This window comes from Agelaius phoeniceus, chromosome 1 (genome assembly GCF_051311805.1).
Source record: "Agelaius phoeniceus isolate bAgePho1 chromosome 1, bAgePho1.hap1, whole genome shotgun sequence".
In the NCBI taxonomy this organism is placed as follows: Eukaryota; Metazoa; Chordata; class Aves; order Passeriformes; family Icteridae; genus Agelaius; species Agelaius phoeniceus.
This window is the reverse complement of record NC_135265.1, coordinates 3,406,286-3,420,023: the sequence shown is the minus strand read 5'-3', so window position 1 is coordinate 3,420,023 and position 13,738 is coordinate 3,406,286. Positions and strand designations below refer to the sequence as shown.

The 13,738-nt window shown below is 42.2% G+C and overlaps 1 protein-coding gene across 1 annotated transcript in view; it reads right to left on the bottom strand.

The window, feature by feature from the left end:
• LOC129125822 (vasoactive intestinal polypeptide receptor 1-like) overlaps nt 1-13,212 on the bottom strand; it is a 30,194-nt gene extending 16,982 nt beyond the window's left edge. Inside the window, exons 1-2 of the mRNA XM_054641478.2 lie at nt 13,152-13,212; nt 2,797-2,896 (exon numbers count right to left, since the gene is read on the bottom strand). Of these exons, the coding sequence (XP_054497453.2) occupies nt 2,797-2,896; nt 13,152-13,184 (133 nt within the window). The 5' untranslated portion in view covers nt 13,185-13,212. The remainder of the gene's footprint in view (nt 1-2,796; nt 2,897-13,151) is intronic.
• Between the last annotated feature and the right edge of the window lie 526 nt (nt 13,213-13,738).

The following is a 13,738-nucleotide window of genomic DNA, read 5'->3' as shown; positions in this document are numbered from 1 at the left end:
TAGGCAATCAATGGCATTTTTGTGATGGATTTCCAAAGGGATTCAATTCATCCCAAACTAGAACATCTCAGCATTGTAATAAATGACCCTCACTGGGAGTGGGTTTGAATGTGGAATTCATGAGGTTCCCTAAAGCAGAGACTGCTGGCTGATGACACAGGGTGTGCTCCTGGCTCTGAGCTCCCTAAAAAGGATTTTCAGAAGTTTCAGTGAGTCACAGCTTTGTCACAGCTTTGTCACAGCTGCATCACACTGAGACCTCAAGCTGTTGGCAAGTGGGCGTGGGGGCAGCACAGAAAAAATTGCCAGCATGTAAATGTGCCTGAAACAATAAAAAAAACCCCATCAGGCTCTAACCAAAACGAATCTCTAGGCAGCCATAAGGGGGATATAAAGCAGGGTTTATATAAAGTTGGGTTGGGAGATGTTATTTCCTTCCATGATTCTTCTCTACGATGGATGACGAGGCAAATCTGAAGTTGTCAAGTTGAAATGTGGAAGCAATTCTTGCCTGTAGCTGAGCAAAGTTCCTGACTGACTTTCAAAAGGATAGTCCTGAGAATCTCCCACAGAATTATCCTCACATCACCCTGGGGAGGATGAAATTCCTGGTGTACCCAATTTTCCAGGGAAAAGAGAGGCCCTCATTCATTAGCTGTAACTTTAATTGCCTCAAATAAGTCAGCTAATCTCTGTTATGTTCTTTTTGTGATCAACAGAAGGAGACAGAGCCTTCCAGAGCTGATTCATCCCAAATATTGGTGCCTTCTTCCTGAGGACAGGATGAATCATACTCTGCAGATACCTGGCTCTCACTGATGCTTACAGCCTAAACTCAGCTGCTAATTGTCAAATTAATGAAGTCAGGTAATATCAGCCCCACTTAGACATGCAGTGGCCCCCACACTTACAATTAGCAGCTGAAATGGTTTTTTTCTTAGAAAAGCTTGGGAGATTTGAGGGGCTGGGTCTAAAAATCTATTTTATTTGGCAATGTGGAGTTAAAAATTTTATTTATGTGACCTTGTATAGGAACAGAACTTGTATGTCTTAAAATAGAAATTATTTATTGCCAGTGACTCCTACAGTTCATAGCAAAGAAACAGCTGAGTGCAGGGACTGAAAGGGAATTTTACATCCAAGGTTTTCAAGAGCCTGGTGGTGTCCAAATCACCCAAGACTCCACAAAGGAAAGTGCAATAAGAGTTGTAGCTATGAATGTTGACACCATGAATGTTTAAGTCTTGTTCAGTAATCCAGGAAGTTTTAGACAGTGAAGGAAAAATAAAAAAGGGAGTTAGGACTTGATTGATTTGACCTATTTTACACATCTGCTCCAAAATGAGAGTAATTTCACCCTGGCTTCTGCTGGTGGCATTCATTGGACACTGCTCTGTACAAGAAAAATGTGGAACAACTTCAGACTAAACTCTCTGCCACACAGACTGATTCCAGCCCAAATTCCCTGTGACTGCTGAGGTTTGACTCTGCAAACTGTGATCCCTCTGTTTGTCTAGCTTAGCTCCTGAAAACTGAAACACGAGCAATGGACTTGTACCCATCTTAGTGTAGCTTCCAGATAAAGCATTTGGGATAAATTAAGCTTAAATGATGTTCACAGTTTTTGGATTTTCACCTATTTACTAACAGACCAAAACTGCAAATTTTTTCCAGCCCTAATATTTAATCCCAAACTATACTGAGAAAGGCTGTAAATATCAGAACAGACTTTACATTAAAGTCTTATCTGGAGAATAAAAAGTGGAAAGGGGAGCTTTGAGAAGCTCAGAGAGGAGGTTGAAGATTTTTTAAAGAGTTTGACAGAACTCTCAGAGATTTTTATTTCTTTTGTTACAAACAGGATTCTAAAACCATGTCATTATTTTTGTGTTGAAGAGGAAGATGCCTGGAATGACATCCGGTAATGTAGGTAACAAGCAATTTTTGAAAATGCCTAATTTATAACAGATTTTTTGTGGTGGGTTACTGTGTGTTCTAAATGCAAAATGTGTCCAAGAGGTATTTTGGACTTTATTAAAGTGTGTGTGAGAAATAGGACCAAAATAAAATAGGAAACTAGAAGAGGAACATGAAGCATGGGAGTGACTGGAAATTCTGCAGAATAATACGAAAGACAAAGGAAGTATTTTGGGGTTAGACTCTGATTTGCACCAGGCTGCTAAAGGCAGACTTCCCAGTGGTTCTGAATATTCTATCCCAACCAAATGCATGAGGTATCTTTGTCTCATAATTCCTCTGCAGAGAACAAACATCTTCAAATTCATGGAACTGAAAAATCTCACTGAGGTGGATTCAAATTTTTCTAAGCAAAGCTGGCCAGAATAAAATATGGCTGAGTTTTGAAATAGTCTGACCATTCAGAAATTCCATGCTGAGTTATTTCTAAGCATGTTTCCAAAACCTCAGGAGGGAACACCTTACACGGCATTCTAAATGTATTTTACAGGCTTTGTTTTGTGTTCATTTTAGTTTTCAAAATTTGTATCATGTGATAGACTTCTGAACACCACCACAATAAATCTCTACAAGCAAACAAGCAATCACTAAATTTGTAAAAATGTAACATTTTGAAAAACTTGGGATTTTCTTTAACTTTTTTGCCACCCCCCCCAGAGAATATTTTCACCAGATTGGAAATGATTCCCAATGTGATACAATTTCAGTAGGGTCTTCAGGATTATTCTGGGGAGTTTCTTTGGGGTTTTGGATGTAAATAAAGAAGACTTCAGTAAAGTGAGACATTCCAAGCCAGGGGATGCCCATCGGGAGCTTTACCTTTAAGATCAGGTGAGGCAGATTCGTTGTGTTGCGAGCACAGAGCCTCCTCTTTGACCACCTGCTGGAATATTTTGCATTCTGGGTGGATTCCCGTAACCTTGGCAAGAGAAAGACAAAAAAAAGAAAAAAAAAAACAAAAAGAAAAAAAAACCAGCAACCAACCAACCAACCAAAAACAAAGAAAACCACAAAAAAAAAAAAAAGACACAAAAACCCCCACAAATACAAAAAAAAGCATCCAAAAAACAACCAACCAACCAAAAACAAAATAAAAAAATTAAAAAAAAAAACACACACAAAAAAAGGAAAGAACTTCTGTGATTATCAGAATGAGAAAAGCCAGTTTGTACTTCATGAGTTATATCTTGAGGTCTGTGAATGTGAAAACTCCAGCTGAAGCTGTTTTGTTGTTTTTGGGGTTTTTTTACAAATAGAACATACACAGCACCTCTTCTCCAATCTGGATATTTTTATCCCCTTTCTTTTGCAGTTATGTTTTCCACAAAACTTACATTACATGCTCACAGGTTTTGGATGTTCATACATTTCACCAACTGGTCAAAACTGGATGAATCCACCAGCTGTGGGATTATTCACATCAAGTTCTTCCAATTTAAATACAGCCTGACCACAGAAATATTTCCTCTCCATAAACCAAATAACATTAAATAATTATTTAAAGAATGCTAGTCTTGGCCATAATTTATTCTGAATGGTTGAAAAATTCTATAAATGTGTTATCCAAGGATGTTGCACACACATTAGACCAAGGAGCTGCTTCCGTTTTAACAGATGAAGAAATGAGAAAAAAAAATAATTATTTGAATGGGAATCTTAAGGAATTTTTTTTTTCTCTCACAGGTAAGGGTACATTTAAGCAGCTAAATGGATTTCTAGACAGCACTTGTTGAACAGGGTTTAAATTCATCCTCTTAGTTACAGATATTTAGTCCCATTTATTGCCATGTATTTTGCTTGACCTCCATCCCCCCCTCCAGAAAGTTTCATGTCCCCTGTACTCCTGTGATTGTGAGATGTTCTTAATGTTCTTAATTAAATCTTCTTAATAACCCACACAACCCCAAAACAGCTTCCTCTGCAAAGGCAAAGAAATTCTGAGAAAGAAACTGCATGGCAGTGTCTGCACTTGATTTATCTCATCCTTTGCAGTCCTTGGGAATTTCCAGGATGTCTCAGTCCCCCAATTGCATCTCCAGGATGTTAAACATCCCTCAGATGTAACCCACAGTCCAGAAATGGTTGGGATGTTTGGGATGTTGGAAAATACCTCAGCCCTCTTGTGTAGACTCTGCATCAAATGTAGACTCTACATCTGTCCTGTGCAGAAGTCTAAAATGCATTTTTTGAAATCTCAAATGCGTTATTTGAAATCTCAGATGTGTTATTTGATGTCTCAAATGCTTCCACACCTTTAGGAAACTGAATTAAACTGAGTAAAGCAAGCCACTGAACTGGATACTGGATGAACTATTGGGATATTGGGATTTTCAAGACATAGGGAGTCTTACATGGAATAGAAATTATAATTTTTGTTTTGTTTCTTGCTTCTTTCTGACCTGTGCTATTTAAAACAAAGCCAGGGGCTCAGTTAGCAGGGATTTTAGTGGAAAATGGATGGACTGAAGACTTTCCAACATGTTTTTGAGGAAGGCTGCAGGCCCTTTTAACCTCTAAAAAGTCAGTGCAGATGCAAACATCACATCCATATTGCCTTTTCAACCTCAGAAAACTGATTTATCGGCTTTCAAAATGTTTTCAGTGAGCAGAGCAACCAAGATTTCTTTTAGCTTCCACAGAAATGTTACTGGAAGTTATGCAGACTATTCCATCCCAGCAATAATATCTGCCAAGGGGCAAAAATTAGAGCACAACTTCATCTTTAAAAACCTTTCAAAATTCTGCCTACATTTGGGTTTTAAAGTAGCATAGACAGATTTGTCTTAATTATGAGGCCCCAGAGATGGTTCATCCATGCTAATATTAGAACAGAAAGAGGATTAGGGGCACTGTTTGAAAAGAAGTTAAGACATTGTGCTTTTTTTTATTACTTACTTATATTACTCCAGTGGGTAATTCAAAATACATTTTATAAATCAGCATGAGTGACTCTTAAAATAGTACTTTTTTCTCTTCAACTATAGTAACTCAATTCTGAAATGAAATTTTTTCAGGTATTAATAGGATGCCTGCTCATCACTTTACATTTAAACAGACATTTCACTTTGCAGTTTGCCCACATAACAAATGAGTTCTCTGAGTAGAAGTAACAAAATAATTGCTCCATAAATCTCTCAGTATTTCATTTCATAAAGGTGGATTCAGCTGGACAGGGAAAATGCCATTCCTCTACTTCCTGGAATTCCTGGATTCTGTTATAGTGATAATTTTGTATTTGGAATATTCTTAGGTTTGGAGTTTAACAGGCATGGCAATTTGAGATGATGCTCTACCATCTACTCTGAGTCCTCTGCTAAAAGCTTATGCTAAAAGGCATAACCCAAAATGCAAAACAAACCACAAAATCTGCAACGTCTTAGAAAAAAAGCACCAAGGAGTGGTGGGTTAAATTAACTCCCACCTCGTGCCAGAAAAGTTGGGCATCCTAGAAACACACAGAAGCAGTTCTGAAAAGATTTCAGAGGAGGAAGAGTTCTGTTTTCTCCAGAAATCAGCCTGAGAGACGCGGGCAGGTGGAATGAGGGACACTGAGGGAGTGTGCCAGACTCCTGCTGCTCAAAGTGGCTGCACCTCCTGTCTTCTCTCCCTGCTAAATCCACATCTGCTGAACCAGAGCTTCAGTCACCATTACTCATCAGAGCTGTGGGAAAAATGGAATTCTTCATTTGCAATGGCTGGGGAAGATCATACCCCACCCCTGGGAAGGCGGCACTGCCTTGGTTTTACACATGACAGAGGAATTGCTGAAACAGGTCCAGGTAGTCAGGCCTACCTCTGAAATTTATCTGGTGATAATAAATCATCAGAAAAAAAAAAAAAAAAAAAAAAAAAAAAAAAAAAAAAAAAAAAAAAAAAAAAAAAAGTGATGATTGGAAATCCTGATCCACTGGTAGGGATACCCAGAGGTTGGGAAGGTGCTGGCACAGAGTGCCCAGAGAAGCTGTGGCTGCCCCTGCAAGTGTCCAAGGCCAGGCTGGACAGGGCTTGGAGCAGCCTGGGACAGTGGAAGGTGTTGGGGTTGGACCTGGCTGATCTTTAAGGTCCCTTCTGAAGAGAGTGGTAAAGAGAAAGAAGGCAAGGGCGTGGTAAAGAGGATGAGACAGTGAGGTTCCTGTTACAACACCATAAATCTTCTTCTGTGCTGAATATTCTAATTCTCACTAACCAATCTAGTACAAGATACAAATCCTGTAGCATTCCCATACAGCCTATAAGAATCACTACATTACCACACTGTGTTACATTTTAAACCCTAAAAACTCCTCTTTGGGCCCCTTCTGCCAAGCTGGCAGGGTCTGCTCTGACCCTTGGGCCTGTCTGCAAGCAGAGGGTGTTGTTCCATCAAAAGGGGATCACCTTCAGCCAGCCACACCATTGTTTTCCTGTTGTTCAGTAACTGAGGGATCTCAAAGCTTGCTTTCATTTCAATCTCGCTTACAGTTTCTATATTCTCAAAATCTTTTGCCAGGCCATCATATTTATAAGGCTTTCCTGTTTCATCTTCCCCAACACCTTCCAACCCAGCCCATTCTGGGATTGATACCCACGGTGGTACTGCAGTAAATCCCACTGACACTCATAGGTAGAGCAATTAATTATTGGCTCAGATTTGTTTCCTTCTGGGTTCTGGATTTGGGGTGGGCAGGGCTAAAACCACAGGAGCCCAGACATGTTATCACAGACCAGTGACATTAAATATTAAATGTGGAAACCCAGGGCACTGGGAATGTTTCTGTGTCTGCTCTGGGCTGCCCTGACCCCCAGGGCAGCACTGACTTTGACCCTCATTCATGAAGAAAGTTTCCCAGACTTCAAGATAGACTGGAACCCATAAAAGTGTGAAATAGATTATAGAGAGCAGTGCAGGTGTGTCACTGGGTGAGAAATTGAGGTTTTTGGGGTTTTTAGTGTGTTGTGGATGGAAGCAGATGGAGGGCACAGGGTGTCACCCTGGGTTTCTGCTCCATGCTTCTTCTTCCTCCTTCTCCATGGGTTTGGGTGGCATTTTGTAATTGGGCAGAAAAGTCCCCATTGCAGCTCTGTGGGATCAGTGATTGGGTTCAAAGGGAAAATAATCCAGGTGTCAGCTCTTAACTGGACAGTTTAGTCTGAAAAGGCCTTGGAACAAGAGATTGTGGCCATTTTGTGCCTTCTAATGAAAAGCTGCTGAACTCCCAGCAGTGAGGCTGTTTTACTAATAAGGAATAATAAACACCTGAGTCCCAACATGAAACTATCATCTCAAGTGCCTTCAATGCAGACCCAGAGAAACCCACAACTGGAACCACCACAATTAAATATCACTGACACTTCAGGGCTTGAGAATCAACATCAAACCCTATTTCAGATGTAACCTACAGACTATCCCAGCAGAAGCCAAAACACGGCTGGTGTTACTAATTTATAAACATACAGCCTCACTCAAAGCAATCCTACTGTTGGACAGAAAAAAAAGAAAAAATGATACATATACAAGAAATCAAGAGCAGTGATGATGGTTCAATTCGTTGCTTTTCCTCAGGCTTTGAGAAAAAGAAAGACATAGAACCATTGTACAGTGAAAGAAAAGCCTTGTGGGCAGAGCATTACTTGTGATTTTTTTGTCTGTGGCTTATTTTCTGTTATTAATCTCACAGTGCCTTGAGTGAAAAGTTTTTGCTCTGATCTGGCTGCAAGTGTTGTGTGATGGGGCTTTCTAAAAAAAGCAGGAGCTCTGCATTTGGTGCAGGGGCATTTTATGGCAATTTGGGAGACATCTGCTGAAAAGTTGGCTTTTGTAGGGAAAATGTAGCTCCTGCTCATCATAAAAAAAGGAAAATTTAGGAACTGAAGCAGAGCAGAGCTTTCTGAGGCAGACAAGTCCAATGTGGCACAGTGTTCCCTGCCACAGCAGGAAGTGTAAGAGGCTGATTTAAGATGTTATTCCTTGGATCAATATTTCCCAATATCTCAGCAGTAACTTGGCCTGACTCTCGCTCGAAATCACAGTGGGGTGCTTTCATTCCAAGATTCACACATAAAACTTTGAAATTTTAGGAAATGCTGTGGACAGTCCTCAAGGAATTGAGCTCTGCATTCCTGAGCATCATAACACAAAGGGTTTTTTTTTTACTGGATTGAATGTTACAGACCAGCTTGAGTCAAAGTTCACAGGGGTATTTTGATTTCTAGTCCTTGCCATGAAAACAATCTTGCCTGGAACACAGTGAACACTAAAAAATGACCTATGAATTGAACACTAAAAAATGACCTATGACAACCACGAGCCTGCTAAAAAGCTGAGACAGCTTAGAGAGACAAATGTTTGGCTTGCATTGAATTTTAGACTTCATTTTCTTCACATCTTGTAAGGTTATTGCACTGAAACCTTAAGTGGCTTATTCACTGAGAGTGGTATAACATGGTTTTCTATTTCCTCTGTTCTATGATAGTTTATTTATTTCCCCAAATCTGCACAGAAAAATCAAAGTAATGGCACTTTGGGCTTAGATATACTTATGCTGGACACCAGGAAATTTAGCAAGCACTGGGAGGAGTGTTTCTAGCAACATCTTCATGCCACACTTAGTGCAATTTAATTAAAAGCAATCTTTCCTGAGAGTCCATTCCAAAATGGTGCCCCTAAGCTGCTGTGGGGGTAGAAAAACTGTAATTTAGATGTCACACAAAAGACAAGATCTTCACTAATTAGCAAGTCCATTAGCCCACTTGGGGAAAAGTAAGGACATTTTCTATGCTCTCTGAAAATTAGGGAAGTGCTTCAAAGCTGGGCACTGAATAAATTATTCACCTTTGAAAAAGCAATTCCAGGGGATCAAAGAGCCAGCAGTAACACTCAGTCTTTTTTGAAAATTAATCAAAGCTGGAAGAATTGGCTGAATTCATTGACAAGATGAGAGGGCTTCAAGAACTTGAAGGCTCTTTCCAGTGATCTGTTTCAGCTTCCCATGCCCTGCAATCCTAAAGCCTCACAAATAGGTTTTACGTCAAGTACATAAATCATTGACTGAGAATATTCATCACTGCTCTTTCTGCCTCTGCCTCCTCAGCCTGCATTCGCACAGATCCCATCTCAGATATGCTCTGAAATTAATCCTCTACTCCCAGTCCCCTCTGTCTGTGCTTCCCCAGCTCCTCTGACAGGACTCTGATGCCTGAATGTTTTAGTTCTCCCTCACACAGAGTTGTCTGCCATCCATGTCACACACACAGAATCCCACCTAGGAGGATTAAAACTTACCTGGTATTGTAGAATACAGAAAAACACAGCCAAGAAAACTCCTGTTGTCTCTTAGGTGTGGAATGAGGTGTTCTGTTAGTCCTGAAAGTTGGCCAGGATTGCCAAAGCCATCAGGCAGGAGAATCAGGACTTGCTTTGAAATACACACATTTTTGTTCAGTGACATTTTAATGGGAAAGGCTTTCAGGATGGAGGAAGATTCATGGTAAAAAAGAAGACAGGTTGAATAACAGACAAAGAAAACCTCAGCCTTTTTCATAAACTTCCCAGTCTGTTGAATGTGTGTGAACCTTCCACCTGCTTAACTCCCCAAAAAGCCAAGTGCTAATTAAAAATCTTTGAGACTGGGGAGTGCAGGGCACTGAAGCCAATTTTCACATGGGCTTTGGAGGGCTCTGGGGCCCACCCTGAGCTCCATGAGCTCCTGCTCATTTCATGGCCACATTCCCAGGCATTGCCCTAAAAACCTTCCTGTCCAAGCCCCGGCCTATGAGTACTTCTGGAATATTTATAAGGCCATGAGTGTAGTGCTGTGTTCTGTCAGAAAACAAGGAACTATAAAAAAAATAAAGATTTCTTATGCAGTAAAAAGCTCAACTCTTACAAGCATCCATCTAGATTTTTTTCCACCATCCCCAAGCCATGTTTGCCACTGTGGGCTCTGGAAAGCACCAGGAGAGCCCAGCAGTGAATTCAGCTCTCACACAAAGTCCTGCCCTCAGCCTCCAGCTCTGACACCATCCTGATCCCAGGAGCTTCCAAGCCCCAAGCTGAAGCCTCATTTCCAATCCTTCTCTTCAGTCAGTTAAATAGATTATTTCACAAGTCTTTTTGGCTGAAAATGACTACCTAGAGGATGTTTCCTGTGTTTGTTTTCTCTCTCTAACTCGATTACCTATGGAAGAAGGGAAGCTGAGACACTGATTGCCTCACAGTCATTTAGAGGAACATATTTACATATTTTCAATATTGTTTTCAAGACATTGAAGCAATTCTTGAATGCTCCTCTGTGGATTGGGCTGTATTTATATGACTGTGTTTAACTGCATGACCTTACAGAGAACAGCACTTGCTATACATATTTATCCATGTATATCATTATATTCATTCACTCATAGGTATTCTTTATGAGACAACACAGCCATACTAATTTATTTTGTTTATGAATGCTGTGTAATTAGTATTACCTTGAGAAAAATTAATTTATCAGCGCTCTTCTAAATTGGGTAGAGCATTTAATTATTACTAATGCTTGAAGAATAACAGAACACTAATAACTGAGGATCCCCATTTTCTGCTATTGCAAGTATTCCTGTAAATTAAAGAGAAATTTCTCCTTTTCAGTATCATTTTTTTTTGCCTGCAGGTGGGATTCATGTCATCTAATCCCCAAGTCCTGAAACCTGGAAGTCAAAGTCCTACAGCAAGTTCATTTAATTGATCTGTATTCTTGGGAGTGTCTCCATCTCTTCCCAGCAATACTGAAGAAGGCTCAATGAGTAGCTTTAGACCAGATTCCTAATTTTAGACAGTTAATTGTAGATGATTAATCTAAATTCCCCCATCAAGCCTCCCTTAATGATCAGTGAAAGCAGACAAGCAGTTCCAGGGAAGGATTCCTCCTACTTTGCTCAGACACCTGTGTGAGGACAGTGACTGCCTGTACAGGAGCCTGTCTCCCTTCATTAACTCCCTCCAGGCTTAAAAAAACCCTAAAACCAGATTATTCCACACATCCAGCTCCCCACGGAGAGGAACTGAAGGTCTGCAGGGAGCAGGCTGGCAGAGGAAGCACAAATTAAACACAGAAATTGAGACACCCAGGTTTGTTTCACTGGGAGCTCAGCACCTTGCCGTGGGTTTGGATCCCTGTGTCCACGAGCACAATAATTTGGTGAACTGTACAGCTCAGTGGTGACCCACCTGTGTTTCCAGTCTCACCCCCATTCATTAGATCAGAGCAAAGCCCTTCCCAGAAATGGGAAATGTAGTAGGGGTTTGGAGAGGAAAGCAGTTTAGCACAGCAGGGAGAGCACTGAAGGCAGAGCCTTTTCTGCTCTTTGTCCTCTGCTTCCTGAGACTCTGAACTCTTTAAGGCATAAAAACTCATTTTTAGGCATTTCAGCCTCCTCTGCTCTCTGTTCCCTGTCACTTAGCAGTGAATGGTAAATCTTTTAGTGTCAAGGACTCCATTCTGCAAGGCACAAATACACCCCTGTGGAGCTGACAGGAGGCAGCAGTGCCCAGCTCCACAGAGGAAGTTTTCAGGATTAGCCCCCTGCTTTATTTTCATACCTGATTAATGACTTATTTGCAGAATCCACACAGGAATTATTTCTCTGCTCAGCCATGATCCTTTGAAACAGGAGGGGATTATTCCCTCAGTACATCTGAGGGGTCTCAGGCCTTCCCTGACCCACAGAACATGCAAGGAGCCCCAGATTGAGACACAAACCCCACTGAACATCCAGAGCACTGCCTCTCACCAGACATGGAGTTGGTGTTCATATTTTGAGGCCAAAAGCTTTGTAGATCATGCAGTTCATAGAATTTCTCTTGTTATGGGCACAGCCTGCTGCAATATGCTGCAATATTAAAATGATGTATGGCAGCCCCCAGATGTGCACAATCCATCACTTTGGATCAGCTCCACTCTGCTGACAGCTGCAAGAACGAGCTGGGCCTCCTTTAGGTGTAAAAAAGGCTGGCCCAGATGCCAAAATCACTTTACCTGAAGCATTCTAAGCTTTTAGGCTGCCTGGTTTTGCATGGAAGAACAGTATTACACATGATAATAGCTGCACTGGTGTGGTTTGCATTGCAAGGACCCACCCTTGTAGATAAACCTCTGTGAAGACAGAGGAAAATCCAAGATCCAGGGGTTGTGCAGGTGTGAAAATTTACATCCCATCTCCCAGTGTTCAGAAATGAAAGCTCAGGATCAGTCTGTCATTCAGGCTCTCACATTTACCCAAGAGAGGAAAGCAGGCCCTAGAGAAGCACCCACTCCACCTGGCTTTCCCAGGACATGATGGAATGGTACCTGGGAAGGTGACTCTCTGTTTCCTGCTGAATCCTAGCCCACACTGAACATTTCACTGTGAAATGAGTAAAGTTTGAATTAACGAGTCCCTGGTAATCACACCCAGAGGAAAGGTTCCAAACACTTCCCCTGAGGCTGAGCATTGAGGGCAAAAAAAGAGAAATTTCTGAGCTTGGATTTGCACTAATTTTTGTGAAGCATCCCAGGCAGGGGCAGTGGTGGAGTGTGGAGATCAGGGAGGGATGGCTGTGCCTGGATTGTGTCCCTGGGCTCATCCATCTTCCCTGATGTCCAGGGGCACAGGCTCACCTGCTGCCCTCAGGGCACACAGACACACACAGCTCATGCTCCTGCCTGGTGATTTTAGAAACCTCCAGCTCTGAAAACATCCCTCCCCTCTCAGAGAGGTAAATGTCCCCATCCATCAGGAGGAGCTGTTCCTTTCTAGCTATCCTCCTTGTCCTGCAAAGTTGCCTTTCTCAGGACAGCTGGGACAGCGACCCGTCCCCTTCTGTCTGTCTAAAGCCCTTTCTGATCTGGGGAGGCTCCTCTGCAAACTGCAGTTCTAAAGAATGGAAAAGTCATTTATTAACAGCATCTGGAGGCTGGAAAATTTTAATCACAGGAGCTCGGTCAACACATTAACTCAGGGATATTTGTTTATTTCCTTCCCTCGAACATTTCTGTCTCGTTTTATATTTTTCTCGTTATCCTTTCCTTGTTTCTCTTTTTTTTATGCCTGCTCCCCATCAGGAGAAAAGTTACCCAGCTCCTGCGGACTTTCCCCCAGCCCGGCTGCAGCTGCAGAGCCATCCAGCTGTGGCCGGGCTCCAGATGTGCGCTCCCCCCGCCCCAGCGGTTCCCACTCACCAGCGGCAGCAGCAGCCAGCGCAAAGTTCGCATCCTCCGCAGCAGCCGCCGGCTCCTGCCGCTGCCTCTGCCTGTTTGTGATGCTGCCAAGAGCCGAGGCTCTGCCCGCCCCCACCTGCCCAGGGCCCGCCCCGAGAGCCTCGAAGCTCCCCGAGCATCCCCACCGCAGGATGGGAGCAGAGGGAAAAGGATTCTCCCGTGTGGAAACCCAAAGCACTGGGAATATTTCTGTGTGTGTTTTGGGGTGCCCTGACCCCCAGGGCAGCACTGACTCTGACCCTCACTCATGGAGAAAGTTTCCTAAACTCTAGAATAGACCAGAATCCACAAAAGTGTGAAATAGATCATAGAGAGCAGTGCAGGTGTGTCACTGGGTGAGAAATTGAGGTTTTGGGGTTTTTAGTGTGTTGTGGATGGAAGCAGATGGAGGGCACAGGGTGTCATCCTGGGTTTCTGCTCCATGCTTCTTCTTCCTCCTTCTCCATGGGTTTGGGTGGCATTTTGGAATTGGGCAGAAAAGTCCCCATTGCAGCTCTGTGGGATCAGTGATTGGGTTCAAAGGGAAAATAATCCAGGTGTCAGCTCTT